A 16,561-nucleotide genomic window follows, 5' to 3' on the forward strand; every position below is an offset into this window, starting at 1 on the left:
ACTTATCACTTATTAGCTAAAATATAATGTACCATTGTATAGAAAAGAGCAGTCTGGTGATTTTAATCTCACTAGTTTTACTTGGTAGAATGGACAGTGTACCTGTGATAAAACAGCTGAACCTCCTGTTGATCTCCTCACTGTCAGAATCAGCACAGTTGAGAATGGTGATAACTGTGCCTGGTGTAGATTCATCTTCTCTCACAGTACCTTTAAAAACTGCTTCAGCAAATAATGGAGGGTTGTCGTTTGAGTCCACAACTGTCACTTCTACAACAGTAGAGCCTGTCATACGTAGCCCTTGGGTTCTGTCTGTGGCAACCACTGTGATTCGATATCGGTCTGCCTTTTCTCTGTCTATCTCTGTGAGGGTGGTTATCCAGCCCGTCTCACTGTCCACAGCAAACATCTCCAGAACATCAGGGTGCTCCTGGATTTCATGCAGAGTATAAGTGACCTGACCATTCAGCCAAGAATCGAGATCAGTGGCCTTGACTTGCACTACAGAAGTCCCTTCTGGTAGGTTTTCAACAATATATGACTGGTAGGGGAAGGACTCAAATTGTGGGCTGTTATCATTGACATCTTTGAGATGGATACTCACATCTATAGTTGAGACCATTTCCATGCCATCTTCAACGTCTCGGACCTGCACTGTGAGCTGATACCATTTGATAGTTTCATAGTCTAGTCTTTTTGTGAGTGCAAGCTTTCCAGTACTGCTGTCAATAGCAAAGACATCATCTTTGTTACTCTCTGGGGTGTTCCCTCCAACAAGGCTGTAGATCACAGACCGCTCATTCTGGGCTTGGAAGATATCCATCTCAGTTCCGACAGCCAGGTCTTCTGAAAGCTCCAACCACAGTGACGGCTCTGCAAACTTTGGGATTAATGTTTCAGGGGGAACTATTCTAATTGAAACAGGAATAATAGATTGCATTGGTGGGTTTCCAGAATCTTTAGCCTTCACAAAGAAGGAATGCAGGCCAGTTTCCAGTCCAATTAGACTTTCCTTTGTGACAATTGCACCACTAAGTGGATGAATTTCGAAGTGCCCTGAATCAGAGTCAGCAGTGTAAATGATATCAGCATTACTTCCCTCATCTTCATCTACTGCTGATGTTTTGATCACAGTTGTACCACTGGGAGCATCTCCTGGCACAGTAACTTTATATTCTGAGAGCCTGAATTTGGGTAAATTGTCATTCACGTCAGAGAGAATTACAATAACAGTACAAAAGCCTAATCGCCCACCGCCATCTTTAGCCATTAAACTGATGCTAATCACTTTCTCTTCTGGGTTTTCTCTGTCAAAACCCTCTACTGTGTGAATCCAGCCATCATCCTTGATGGTAAATTTATCCCTGGCGATATCATTTACAATGATGAATGTCAATTGACCATATATCCCAGGGTCATCGTCAATGGCTTCTACTTGTCCAACCAACGTACCAACTGGAGAGTTCTCAGGGAGCTCAATAAGATACTCATCCTGGGTAAATGATGGGCTTTGTCTATTCTCAGCCATCACATAGATGTTTGCTTCAGCAGTACTTCTGAAAACACCATCAGTTACTGACAAAATTAAGTTGTAGAAGTGCTCAAGAGACAGTCGGCTGATGTTGGCAATCACAATTTCTCCACTTGACGCATCAATTGCAAATAAATTGTTGTCATTTCCAGACAAAATAGCATACTCCAGCTGTCTGGTCCCACGGCTGTCAGCATCATATGCTTTAACACAGGTCACAAGCTTCCCTGGAGAAGAAATCTCACTTATGGTGGCATTATAAAGCTGCTGTGCAAAAATAGGTGGGTTGTCATTAAGATCAGTTACATATATAATCACTTGGACCTCAGCAGACAGCTGAAATGCTCCACCATCAACAGCTTTTACAATCAGTTCATGCTGCAATTGCGTTTCATGGTCCAATAGTCCTGCAGTCCAAATGACTCCACTCTCAACATCTATTCTGAAGTGATCTGAGGTGGCTCCATCCTTTTCATACAACTGATAAAACAATACTGCATTGCTTCCTGTGTCAGAGTCCATGGCTGCAACTTGTAACACAGAGGCTCCAATTACAACAGATTCAGAGATGCTAATATTATACACTGCCGCTTCGAATTTGGGCATGTTGTCATTCACATCTTCCAATATGATATCTACAAAAACATCAGAGTTGGCCCCGGTTAGACAGTCTGTCGCCTGGACACTCAACCGATATGCGGGGTGAGCCTCATAATCCAATGGCTGGATGACTTCAATGAGTCCAGAATTGAAATTAATGTTGAACTGATTGAATGGGTTTCCTTCACTGATGCTGTAGACTGCACAATGTCCTGCAGATTGATTGGCCACGACTTGGAGTATAGAGGTACGAACTTTCACATTCTCAGGGATTACAATCTTGTAAAAAGGTCTTTCGAACACTGGTGTGGCTTTGTTTACCACTGAAATAATGACCTCTGCTTTTGAGAACAGCGGTGGGTTGCCTCTGTCTTGTGCAGTAATGTTAATGATGAACTTGCCAACATTTTCAAGCTCTAGAGGTCTCCTAAGAGATATTTCTCCTGACGGGCTTACTTGAAAATATTTATCATGCTTGTTCAAATAGTATGTAACCTCAGCATTTCTGCCAATATCTTTGTCCACGGTGGTCACCTTCCCGAAAACCGAACCCACGATTTTGTCAATCTGAACAACGGCGCTATTGGGCTGATCTATAAAGACAGGGGCATTATCATTCACATCCTCAATATGCACTCGCACAAGCACATGGGCGGTTCCATTCAACCTTGACTTTTTTGTAACCTCCACAACGATTTCAAACAAATTCTGCTCTTCGCGGTCAAATGGGATGCCTGTGGAGAAAAGCACTCCAGATGTGCGTCCTATTTCAAATTTACTGTTAGGGTTGAGAATAGAATAAAACAAAGGCTCGTTGACTCTATTTCCAACTACAGAGAGAACTGCCAGGGTCTTCTTCTCCATTGAGTTTTCTTGCACATAGGCGGTGACAATTTCCTGAGTGAACTTCAGATTGTGACCTTTATTATCTTTAACATTGACTTTCACAGTTGCAGTGCCAGTAAAACTTCCATCAAAAACCCGGATTGTCAGTCTGTACCTGCTCCGCAACTGTGTAGCATTTTGCACAAAAATATCACCTGAGGTTGGATCAAGCAGGAATTTGTTCCCTATGTTTCCATCTACAAGTTCAAAGCATAGTTTGGTGTCTGGCAGTGAGTCCTCGTCGGTAGCCTTTACTGTTATCACTTTAACCCCTTTGTAGGTTGGAAGGAGGAGTGTTGTCTCATATGAATCCTGAGTGAATTTTGGAGCACAATCATTGATGTTAATGACATGTATAGTCACGTTGGCAGTGTTTTGAGCAAACAAACGTGGCATCCCAGTGTCATGGACCTGAACTCTGAAGTTAAACACCTTTCTCTGCTCATAATCCAGGTTACTGAGAGTTTGAATAGCTCCAGTCCCAGAAACGATAGAAAAATAGTTATGAGCGAATGGCTCCATAATCTCATAGACAAGCCTGGCGTTTGACTGTTGATCAGCATCTGTTGCACGAACAACAAGTGGAACATTCTGAGAGGTCAGAGCCAGACTTCTGACAACAGCCGACTCACTGATGAAGCCAGTAAATTCAGGTTGAGTGAAAACAGGATTATTGTCATTTTCATCTTTTAGATGAATGTTTACTGTGACACTGCTCGACATTTCAGCCATGTCCGAACCTTGCACAATCAGTTTATATGACGAAAGGGTTTCAAAGTCCAGTTTTTTCCTTGTGATGATAGCGCCAGAGTTTGGATTGATGTCAAACACATTGTTCACATTTCCCTCTTTGATCTGATAAATGATGGTTGATTGACTGAAGGCAGAGACTAAAGTTACAAAACTTCCAACAGGGACAGATTCACTGACTTCAGCCAATATTGAATTGAAGGGGAACTTCGGCTTGGTATTATCCGAGATAGTGACTGTGACCTGGACGCTTGTAACCACACTGAGAGGAGGTTCTCCTTTATCAGATGCTTTTATTAACAATTCATATTGGTCTCTGTATTCACGATCAAGTTCCCTTGCAACTGTTACAATGCCTGAAGACTGATCAATGTTGAAGGAATTTCCATGATTTCCTACAGAGAATAGAATAGTGAGAATAGAGAGCTTAAAAACAGCATTTACATCTGATAAAAAATGCATTATTTGTAGTATTATTTATATTAGTATCAGGTGTGTGCACTCCATATAATCTGTGAATGCTCTGCATACCCATGCCATTTATGGACTCGCTAATTAATAACACTACAAATTACTATAAATTCAGTTGTTTGAGGTGTACCATAAAGCTTACATGATAAAAATTTGGTAATCCGTATGTAACTGTCAGTCATTTATTTATTTGCCAAACAAAGGTAATTTTCTTCAAATCTGCCAGTTACAGAGGGTCATCATTGTCCTGCGTTCTCAGTGGTTAGAAGTCAAATAAGGCTATGTGTCATGAGACTAAGCAACTGAGTAGTTAACACTGTCTCTAGAGCGAAGCGAGCATCTCGCTTATTATAAACCCATTCAACATATCTGCACCGAGCACTTTTTTTTTGATGTGATGTGCCACCCAGCACACCCAGTTAAAGAAGTCACCGCTCGCTAGTATACTAGTATATATTATATATAGGATGTCCAGAAATTAATAACATTTGGATCGTTTTCCATTAACAATAAAACTTTTCCAATTATTTGACAGTGTTAGTAGAGATAAGCTGTACCTGAATCTATGTTGTAGAGGATCTCAGCATTTAAGCCTTTGTCTTTGTCCAGTGCAGTGGCCTGTAATACAGATGAACCAATCGCAGCTGTTTCAAAGACACGGGCGGCGTACTGAGAGCTGGTGAACCATGGTACATTGTCATTACTGTCCTCCACGTTGATGATCACTCTCACAACATTACTCTTCACAGGCACACCTTGATCCCTAACCTGGAATAAAACATATATATATTAACAACAATCAGCTGTTAAATGCCGTGTGGTATTTTTATTTTTTATTTTTATGTAGTGGACAAAAGAAGTATATAGATGGCCTTACCATTACTGTGAGGATATGTCTGTGCATGGTTTCATGGTCCAGTTTTTCAGCAGTGTACAGAAAGCCTGTCCCAGGATCAAGACTAAACTTCTTCAGGCTAAATAAGTCTGTGCTGCTCAACAGTGTGTAGGATAATTTGTTCTTCTCATCTTTATCTGTTGCATTTATTTCCAGTATCTTCATACCAGGCTTGGTTTCCTCTGGAATACTTATCTCATATTGATTTTGGCCAAACTGGGGGCGATGTTCATTTGTGTCAAGAACTTGAATTATGACCTGTTTAACAAAGCACAATCCACACAGTAAATATTTTGAATATGTATTTGTTAAACATTTGTTATATTATTATTATTATATTATATTACTTACATTATTTTAAGTATATGATTATTTATATTAACCATAAAATAACAAAGGGAAAAATCTAGCTGCTTTAATGAAGTACTCCTACTTTTTTTTTTTTTAAGTTCTTCCAGTCAAAATCATTGCATATATGTCCAAAATCCACACTTAATCATATTTAGATTTACATATTATTTTTGGAAGATGCATGTTTACTCAAAACAATAACGTATTCAGTACGTATTATTTGACCTTAGACACACATTTATTAAAATATTTAATTCACACAGACCCTGAAACTGCCCACAAGTAAGAAGCCCATTATAGGATGACAAACTGTACAGAGTGCAATCTCCAGGAGGGCAATGCTCTCTGCAACAGGAGAGATGGACTGAGGGCTGAAACAGAGCTCTCTTTTAAAACATTACTCCCTCTCACATCATTCTTTGCCTCTGGGTCTGCTCACACTGATGGATGAGTCTCGCACTGTGACCTGATAAGGCTGGCTGGCTTGGCTGATACATGATGCAGGTATCGCCCAAGGAGAGGTATGTTCACACCATGACAAAAGGACAGTGGCAACTTATACATTAGAAAGACAGCAGTGAGCCTGACTTCAGCTAAGTGCGCCCAATAGTATCACAGTATGCAGGTGCCAGGGCACATTCCAGTTACTTGGGTTATCCTTTTTTTTTTAACATGAAATTTAATATTTTCTATTAAGCTTAAACCTGATCTTTCTATATGTCATGTGTAGCAAGAGAAATGAGTGAAAGTTATACTATGACACGTGATTAAAAAGATTAAAATATCAAGCATTTAGAAAAAAGCTAAATGATATGTTTCCTTTGTGACAAATTTAAACCTGGCATTCATTGTGAGACATGCAATCTTTTTAATTTTAAACTCTTTGCAATTTGAGTAGTGGCGAAATGTAAAGGTAATACTAAACAACAAAATAATTATCCTGTCAGAATACAGATCCACGCGTGCACAATCTGTCAAAGCAAAGATGTGCATCATTTTCCTTATCTCTCCATCCAACTGATCCTATTTTACAAATGCATGGGCAATTTCTTGGTAAGTGCCATTAAAGACAAAACACCTGAGTGCTGATGGATCTTGTTCCATCTGTTGCTTCAACAGTAAGGTTGTAATTTGACTGCCATTCAGCATCTAGAGCTCCAGCGATGATAATTGTGCCACTCGCCTTCTCCACATCAAAGTGGTTGTCAGCGTTTCCACCTTTTAGTACCAAAACAGACAGCAGCCACATATTAATGCTATTCACAAACAGGCAGAATTTTTGCATAATATAGAATTTGCATTAGCTATTAAAGTAGCAAACGTTCAAAGTAAATATTGTGCAAGATCGCTTCCAGAGAATATGAATTCAGAACTCTTTCTGGTATGTGACAGGAAATAATGCAAGAGCTGTGAGAAGATAGGAAATATTTCAATTTATCAGCAGATACCTGCTGTACAGTTCAGGTCACAAGACATCTGTAGAATGTGAAAAACTTCTTTAGCATGTGTGACTCCTTGTGAAGCAAGAGAAACAAGAAAAGAAAAGCAGATGAGCCAGACAAGGCGGCGGCAGAGGGGGGAAAAAAAACAGTTGAAAGCTGATTAGGGCAAAATCAAGGTTGGGTTATTGAAGATTATCTGAACATTGAACTTTAAAGAGCTGAAGCATCAAGAATGACTAGAGATTAAATGGCAAATACAATTCTGCCACCATTTATTCACCCTCATCTAGTTCTTCTAACCCTTATGATGTTCTTTCTTCCAAACATAAATGGAGATATGTAATGATGTTTTTTCCCCATGCAATTACAATGAATGGGAACTGAGGCTTTCAAACTTCAAAAAGCTCCATAAAAGTATTATAAAAGTGATACGTGACTTGTGTGGTGTCTTCTAAAGCCATTCAAAGACATTTTGTGAGGATTAAACTGAAGTTTAAATTAAACTAAAACTCAAAAATGGATTCTTTCATCATTTACTCACCCCCTGTGTGAGTTATTTGTAAGAACGTTGAAAAACAAACAAAACTGGAAACCATTGACTTTCATATATGGACAAAAACATAGACATTCTTCAAAATATGTTTGTGGCGAGCAGGACGAGGCCGAGGGCCATGAGAGAACGGCGCGAGGCCGGTGACGTGATTGAAAATGAGCGACACCTGCGCAACGCACCAGTCTCGTATCTCTCATGGAGGAGCGGAAGCATGAAGGAGGAACGACTACAGTGAAGATCGAGAGAGGCCAGGCCTGGATTTATGTTGTGTTTTGTTATATGTGACAGCAGTCATCCGCGAGAGGCTGCTGTCTTTACTTTCATTTTGTATTTGTTTATTTTACGTTTATTAAAGTCTTTGAATGTTTGCCGGTTCCCGCCTCCTTCTTCCCACAACATCTAACCTTGCTACAATGTTATTTTGTGTTACAAAGACGAAAGAAAGTCATAAAGCTTTAAAACACATTAGGGTGAGTAGATAACAGAAATTGCATTTTTATGTAAACTATCACTCAAAAACATGATAGAAGTAACAATGTCCATAAATCATTTGTCATCAATTCTGGAGTTTAACTCACTGACTTTTTATAGCGTTTAACAGACCACTGGTGAGTAAGCTTATCAGTGAATAACAACTTCAATTTTAGGATGTTCTTCACTTAAAGCTACCATATGACTTCAGTAGGCTTGAAATGTATCGGATGAGTGTAATGGACACTTTCATGGAAACATTAATGATGCATTTGTGTCCGTTTTGAAGCTGGGAAACTCCTATACATTGCATGAAATCCAACATACTTGTATTAAATAACTCATGTTGTGATTCACTGAAGAAAGAGAGTCATATGGGTTTGGAATCACATGAGGGTGAATAGGTGGGTGGAAATACTATTTTGAGGCTGATTGTAGAGCTTTAGATCTTTACCTTTGATCGTAAACCATACAGGAGAGTCAATTGGCTGAGCGCTGATGACTCCCACCATATGGGCCACTGGATCATTCTCCATCACAGAGAATGAGAGCGGAATCTCCTCAAACGCCAGCAGTTGTTTAGCCAGCTTAGGCTTTGGAATCCACTCTATGTGCAACCGACAGATGGACGACTTTGAAGGCTTTCCATTGTCTGATGCTTTAATCTGCAAGACAGCAATGTGAGTGTTTTCTCCTGTTTTTTTGACATAGACATATCAAGAGCCTATTTTTTAAGGATGGTAACTATATGGGGCATACTGTTTTTGTTAACTGTATGTCAGTGGGTGATTTCTGTCACAATATTTACTTAATTTAATTATCAAAGTTAACAAAATTCTCTATCATTTAGAAGCTGCATTCAAAATTTTGTAAATATTTGAAGCAGCAAATACACCTCCATTAAGTCTGTCACCATTTGGAGTCTAGGAATTGAAATAAACGTACTGTGAGAATATGATACTCCCCCGCTGAAAAAGCCTCTTTGGAGAACACAAACCCAGTTGTGTGCTCAATGGAGAATTTCCTGTGCTCTTCACCCTCCTCGATTGTGTATGAGATATCAGAGGAGGGACTCTCATCTCTGTCATAAGCAATCACTCGATAAATTGGCTCCCATTCGACTGCCTCTGGTCGTTCCACCAGCTTGATTTTAAAGGTCTTTTCCAGAAACTGGGGACTGTTGTCATTTTCATCCAATACGTTGACTATCACACGAACCGTTGTAGACTTGGTTGGACTGCCATCATCCGAAACAGTGATCTGTTTAAGAATAAAAAACAGATCTCAGGCCTGAGCGCTTGAGAAACTACTGCCAAAACAAACATGAGAGAGGCATAAAATGTATTCAATTAAAGGTAAACTTCAATATCTCTTCAACATGAACAGTAAAATGTAAATTATTTTCACACCATCAGGTTGTTTTAAACCGGTATGGTGTCATTTTTGTAATTGAAATACAAAATTAGAATGTCTCAAAAGAGTATTTCATTCATGAAGCAGACCAACCACTTTTATATCCTTTTTAGAGCTGGGCATATTGTCACTTTGTTCTATTGTTGTATGAAGAAAAACAGCATGAAAATTCTTCTTTGACTTCTGTGGAAGAAAATACAATGCGATATCATCAGTTACAGGGTTCAGCAGCTTACTTCAAGAAGATGCTCTGCTTGCTTTTCTCTGTCCAGTTTCCGTGATGTGGTTGTCACCAACCCTGTACAAGAAACGAAAAATGGTACAGTACATTTCAGTGAGTTTCTTCGTCTGACTGAGAAAACCTTCTATTAGTAATAAAAGATTCAAGCTGTTCTCCAGACAAAAAAAAAAGGGAAACATTCAGGCTTGACAGATAAAAGTACCCTACATTTTGTATTCTTTTATGTTGCATTCCTTCATGTACTTTTTTGCAAAAGAGAAAAAAACTAGTCATAGTTTATGTAATATGTTCTCTGTTCCTGGAAACGCTAACTGAACGGTCACAATTATTCTCCAGAAAAACATTGAGTTCTCAATGTACCAACTAAGTTCAGTTTGTTCAATTGACTTTGGCAGCGAAATCCTTTGAAAAACTTTTTTTCTTGCACTGTTGAGACCTTAAGCTGAGCTGACTGTGTGGCAAGTAATTTGGTGGAGGAGAAATCAATTGGCGCGTCAAATTAATTAGCTGCATTCATTACTTGTGCTGCTCAGTGAATGTAATTAACCAGCTGGTGTGAATATCAATGATGTTTAAAAACTTCAGGAAATATTTCATGTCAAAACGTAAATGTGAAAATTTGTTATTTATTGAACAGAAAATGTGTTATTTACTTGTACATTTGTGAACAATAACATGTTAATGCTCATACATTTTTCTCCCTCACAGGTATGAACAACATTTAAATTTTGCAGTTTATTCATGTCTATTGGTGTATATATTCAAGTACAGGGTAAAATGTTTTAAATTGTGTTCCCAAAATGTTCAAGGTGCTCCTTGTTGCATATGAAACATGAAGGGCATTGCTTTAATAACACAGTCCCATTTTCATCATCATCATAATAATAATGCTAACACTGAAATAAATGTAAAAAAATATGTAAAATGTATTTGAAATTCATTATTTACATGTTTAAAACACAAATCCACATGCTGGGATTTAGCAGTTTCGATCAGAGGCATCTATTTACCTGTCTGGGAGTTGATGGCAAAAAATCCCTGTGGATTTCCACTGGTTATTTTATATGAGAGATCATCACTTGATTCAGAGTCCAGGTCAAATGCTTGGATCTGGATGACAGAGACGTCTTTGGGAGAGTTCTCAGATACAGAGGGATAGTACACAGGCTCTGTTGTCAGTGGAGCATTATCATTGACATCTTGAACCTCGATGTAAACCTCCACAAATGAAGAAAGTGGCACAATTCCTTGGTCTGTAGCATAGACTGTAAGCCAGTAATGATTAGTAGTCTCACGATCGAGGGTCTCTTGTGTCCTTATAATGCCTGTGACAAAGAAAAGAAGAAGGAACATGTTGCACTACATGAAGCACTTTAAACATTTAGACTGAGACAGCACCAACGGTGCTGCTATAAAATCTTGTCACATGGCACTGGGAGTTTTGCATTGCAAACTCTAAAGTCTAGATAAGGATGAAGCCACCATACATAACCATACAAAGTAGGAACGTCTTATACATTGCTAATAATATTCTTTTTAAATGAAAAATGTAGGCTAATCAACATACAGTAGAAGCAAAGAATAAATATATTATCTATCAGGGAACTGAGAATTCATAACACAGACATTTGCATAAAAGATTAAATGTGTACAGGGCAGACATTGTACATAAAATATTGAGTGAATAAGATGGTAAGGGAAGATGAGGCAGCTCTTTGTGTTTCTCTGTTTGGCAGTGTCTGCTTTCACGCTGTGGGCTTTTTTCTAAAGCTAGCGGTGTGGCTTCTACAACTCAGTAAAACTTGATAACCTCTTTCCTCAGGGTGAAAGTACCCAGCAAATCGCTCTTTGTTTCTCCCTCTTATTCTCTCTCTTTTTCATTTGGTCTCTCTCACGTCTTTAGATAGCACTATAGTACAAATAACAAAATTAAATCATTGTTGTTTGTTAAAAATGCATAGAGTGGACCCAAAGAGTATTGGAAACTTTTTTTATAGGCATGAAGAACATTTTAATAATTGAAATATTATAACCCTCTAAATAAATAACCCTTTTCCACTACAAAGAACCTTTTGTGCAATGGAAAGGTTCCATGGATGTTAAAAGTTCCTCATGGATTAAGAATGTATAAATTCTGTTCCCCTCAAGTTCACACAAGTGTCCTTGCAGAGTAACCACAGATGTAGTTCATCACATAAACTGTAACCATAATTTTGAACAATAATGAAATATTTTGCTTGAAAACTTCAATTACATTCACAATGCAAAGAAATATATGTTTAAATGTTCAAATACTTTTTTGCAGCAATCTCTCCTCATTCAATACAGAAGAACAAAAAGATGACCATGAAAATGTATTTACACATCCATGGTATGCTCATTCAGCATAGTGTTTGTTTGTCTTTAGATTTAGTGTGTAGATTCCTTAATACTACTGATGATTTACTTACAAATGTTTTGAATTAATAAACCCGATAGACTAATTTAATAAATGTTTTTCCTTTAAAAAAGCAATAAAGAATACAAATTAGCTTACCGCTCTGATCATCAATGGTGAACACTCCAAGGCCTGAACCGCCTCGTAAGGTGTAGCGAACTTCTCCATCCCTGCCGCTGTCCTCATCATGAGCTGTAACTTTCATAACAGAGGTGCCAACTGGGACGTCTTCACTCACAGTGCCCCAGTCCACAAAGAATGGGAAAGAGGGGCGGTACATATTCTCATTAACATCCACAATCTCCACTTGAATGAAGCAGGATGAGGATAAAGGGTTTGGCTTGCCTCTGTCTTTGGCCTTTGCTGTCAGATTATGTACTTGTCTTGTTTCGAAATCAAGAGTCTGAGAGACGTACACAGCTCCAGTCATTTTATCCACCTGAAAGTTTCCATCTTCCCCATCTGTTAGACTGTATCTCACCTGTCCAGACAGGCCAAGGTCAGGATCGTGAGTTTCAAGCCAGAGCACCAAGGTGCCCTCTGGAATGTCTTCTCTAACTCTGATATGGTATTGTTGGGGTATAAATGTAGGAGCATTATCATTCACATCCTTCAAATGAATGTGTAACAACACTGTTGATACCATTTTAGGCTCATCAATTGCTGCATCAAAAGCAGCCACCCTCAAAACAAACAACGGATTGGCCTCTCTGTCTAACAGCCCATTAACAGTTACAATCCCTGTTTCCTCATGTATGACAAATTTGTCAGTTTCAGTAAGAAACGAGTACCTAACCATTCCATTGACCGCTAAATCTTTATCTTTCGCTTCAAGCTGAATGATGTCTGTTGCCATAGCAGTGTCCTCACTTATTTCCACTGAATACTCACGCTGAAGGAACTCTGGACTGTTGTCATTGGCATCCAAAATGTTAACATCTAAAATATGAGATGAGGATTTCTGCGGTAAGCCGAGGTCATAAACAGTGATGTTGAGAGTGTAGCTGTCTGTTGTTTCTCTATCAAGTTGCTGGAAAACTTTAAGCCACCCTGTGTCAGACTCTATCGTGAAGCGGCTATCAAAATCTCCCCCTGAGATCACAAAAAGCAATTTCCCATTGAAGCCAGAGTCTGAATCGACAGCTCTGAGGAGTGCTACGCTTGTCCCTACAGGAAGGTCCTCTTTAACTTCTATTACAGTAGGAGTGGACTCTATAAACTGTGGAGCGTGGCGGTTAACAGAATGGATGTCTGCGAATTCATCCTCTGCTTCTTTCTGACTGTGTAGTTTAGAGCCAAAAAGCAGCAGCCCTGCTAAAGTTCTCAGAACACCAGTCTCTGCACATTTGGAGTGGACATGTTTGAAAGCATTAACAACTGTTAGATTTAAGAACATAGGAGTACTTGATATTTCTCCATCGCTAGCAGTTATTTGCAGGTGGTGGAATGAGTGTTTCGCGGCATTGCCATCCCTCAGCGACTTTTTAAGTGTCAGCACCCCAGAGCTGGAATCCAATTCAAAAAGATTCAAGTTATTACCAGTGTCAATTCTGTACTGCACTACGCCGAGATCATCGGCATCAATGGCAGACACCACCATTATTTGTTCACCAACCCCTAGAGTTCTTGGCACAGTAACATCACAATCGATATTCTCAAATTGCGGCTTATTATCATTCAGGTTGGTGAGAGTGATTGAAACCACAGCCTCTGCCTCACGGCGGAAAGGGGAGCCCCAGTCTGAGGCTCGAATCTTTAGGGAGAATTTGCTTGGCATTATCTCATAATCTAGATCCTCCGCGGTGCTTATGACACCGGAGAAATAATCCACTTTAAAAGGCTGTTTGTTCACATTGACAATACTGTAGGTGACATAGCCATTTTCTCCGTCGTCTTTGTCATGAGCACTGACTGTTAAGACGCTGGTCCCAATGGGCACATTTTCGGCAACACTGGCTTCAAAATTAGATTTTTGAAAGGTTGGGGTGTTGTTGTTCACGTCACTTACACTGACAACCACCTTGGTCACTGCTCGCCTGTCACTGGTAACAACATCAAATTCATATTGACTGACACTTTCTGCTTTTATAGGTGTCGTGGTGGTAATAAGGCCTGTGTTTGGATTAATAACAAATGGATTCTCATGTTGTTGCATTTTAAATTGTAACAAGTATTTAATCTTAGAATGTTTCTGTACAGTTTTGACCATAACAACAGGAGAGTGAGGTGGCGCAAACTCACTGAGACTAACTCTATAGATGCTCTTCTCAAATGCAGGAGTCTCTGTGTATTCACTGGGCGGTCTCACCCTCACAACTATGGCTGAGGAAAACTTTGGAGGATTTCCCTTATCTTTAGCCTGCAATGTAAGATTGTACCCAAAACTATAACCCTCCCATTCCACTTCCTTGATGGCCTTGATCATGTATTCTTTGCTCCCAGGGTTTGTTCTGAATGTCTTGAACTGCTGGAGTGGATCTCCAGCTACGATGCTCAAAGAGGCAATCTCGCCGTTCTGCCCTTCATCACTGTCCTCCACAGTCACACATGCATAAGTGGGATCCCTGGTTGCGTTCCATGGAGTTAAGGGGACAGCTGTGACGACAGGTGCATGTTCATTGGCCTGCAGAACATGCACCTTTAGCTTTGCTGTGCTACTGCTGCTGCTACTCCCATAGAGCTTAAGACCTCTGTCCACGGCCAACACATCAATCTCATAAAGAGCCACCTCAGAGTAATCCAGCTTGCCTGCCAGAGTTATGACCCCACTAGTAGGATGAATGGCGAACATGTCAGTCCACTCTTTGAAGCTGAAATAGTACTCTCCGTTGGTGCCTGTGTCAGCATCTGTGGCAGAAACTCTGCCTATGCTTGTTCTGATGGCTAAGTTTTCAGGTACAGAAAAACTGTATGTAGTCGGTGAGAAAAGAGGTCTGAGATCATTCGTGTCCAGAACTTGTATTTTAACTTGTGTTTGTGCCTCAGCACCAGTATGTCTTTCAATAGCATTTACAGACAGTAGATAGTGGTCTTTTACTTCCCTATTGAGAGTGGCAGAATTCCCTCCTCTGGTCCTTATTCGCAGGAAACAGAAATTACCCAAAACATACTTCTCAGCTTTGAATAAATTATCGTGGTCTCCGGATTCTATTAAGTACCAAATGTCCCAAGACTTGTTCGCCATGAAAATGCCCATTTTTATGGGGCATTCAACAAAGGTTTTTGCTGCTGAATTTTCAAATATCATTACATTGTAAATTGGATGAGTAAACTGAAAAGGCAATGCATCATCCAGTTGCTGGGCACCTAAGCAACTCCACATACACAGCATTACAAGATGGTTAATCCAGGATTTACCCATTGTGACACAGGTGATTACAGAGCCAACTGAAAAAAAGAACAGAGCAACAGGTGGAAGGAAAAACTGTAAATATGACATTAAAATAAATAGCACAATAATTTCTCAATTCAACCCCCATGTGAAATTATTTAACCCTATAAAGCCTATACTGTATCATATTTTATACGTGAATTTATAAGGCCTCTAATTTATCAACATAATCAAAACTTTGTTTTCTACATGTCTTCTGATTGATAGTTTATACATTTTTAGCAAGTAAATGGCATTTTAGTATAATTCTAAAAATGTCCACCTTCAGGTCTTGGTCACATGTTACTAATTTTAAAATATTAGATATTTAAATATTAGATATTTAAATATTTTAAGATAAATACTGGACCGATGCAGCTTAGGTTTACTGGATTATCCACACTTTTGTTTTTTAAATATCAAGTTAAAATTTGACTGTGAGTCTGAAATATGATACTTCTGGCATTTGAGGAAAGTTTGTGTAGGCCTACTGTACATCTCTCAATCATCATTGATTGCATTAAATGTTTTTCCCCCACAATAAAACTACAGAACTTTAATCATAAAACTAATCTAATATTAGAAACTAATAACTGATATTTAAATATCATCTTACCAAGACATATTATGGGTAAATATAAAGTGACAATTTATTCTTAAATGCAGTTTATGTAACTAGCTTGCTATACTGTTATAAATACCTTGGGTTGTGCCTCTAAATAAAACCTCTAAGTGTTTTGTTTTTTTCATTCTTAAGTATAAGCTCCATATTCTCCTATATCATTGAGCAATACAATCCCAATTAAATATGATAGCTAGGCTACTTAACAAAAACACTAATGTAACCTTTTTTTCTTTTTTGTCTAAACTGTTCAATTGAAATATATATTTATTTTTGTCTGATTTTTATTTCAGGGCTACTTCAATAAATAGCCTACTTATAAATGCTTAATTCTGATTGGGCAATATTGAGAAACACGCAGGAAGCGTCTGAAATCGCGTAGGCCTAAGTTACTCGCAAATGCATTAATTTTAACCATTGACGAAGTACAATTTTACTACGAGGATTTTCGTGATAACTCTGGCACTTAAACTTGAACGTCCTGACTACGTTAAACTTGGTTCTATCTCCAATCGAACGGCTCCTCAAC

At 38.9% G+C, this 16,561-nt stretch overlaps 1 protein-coding gene across 1 annotated transcript in view; it reads right to left on the reverse strand.

The window, feature by feature from the left end:
- The window catches only part of fat1b (FAT atypical cadherin 1b), a gene marked incomplete at its 5' end in the record, with an annotated part of 50,239 nt that extends 34,838 nt beyond the window's left edge, over nt 1-15,401 (reverse strand). Inside the window, 10 exons of the mRNA XM_079893016.1 lie at nt 103-4,161; nt 4,795-5,005; nt 5,115-5,390; nt 6,562-6,701; nt 6,932-6,997; nt 8,404-8,614; nt 8,895-9,209; nt 9,599-9,660; nt 10,614-10,928; nt 12,140-15,401. Of these exons, the coding sequence (XP_079749142.1) occupies nt 103-4,161; nt 4,795-5,005; nt 5,115-5,390; nt 6,562-6,701; nt 6,932-6,997; nt 8,404-8,614; nt 8,895-9,209; nt 9,599-9,660; nt 10,614-10,928; nt 12,140-15,401 (8,917 nt within the window). The remainder of the gene's footprint in view (nt 1-102; nt 4,162-4,794; nt 5,006-5,114; nt 5,391-6,561; nt 6,702-6,931; nt 6,998-8,403; nt 8,615-8,894; nt 9,210-9,598; nt 9,661-10,613; nt 10,929-12,139) is intronic.
- Nucleotides 15,402-16,561: the final 1,160 nt, after the last annotated feature.

The sequence above is a fragment of the Squalius cephalus genome (assembly GCF_949319135.1).
Source record: "Squalius cephalus genome assembly, chromosome: 14".
Lineage (NCBI taxonomy): Eukaryota > Metazoa > Chordata > Actinopteri > Cypriniformes > Leuciscidae > Squalius > Squalius cephalus.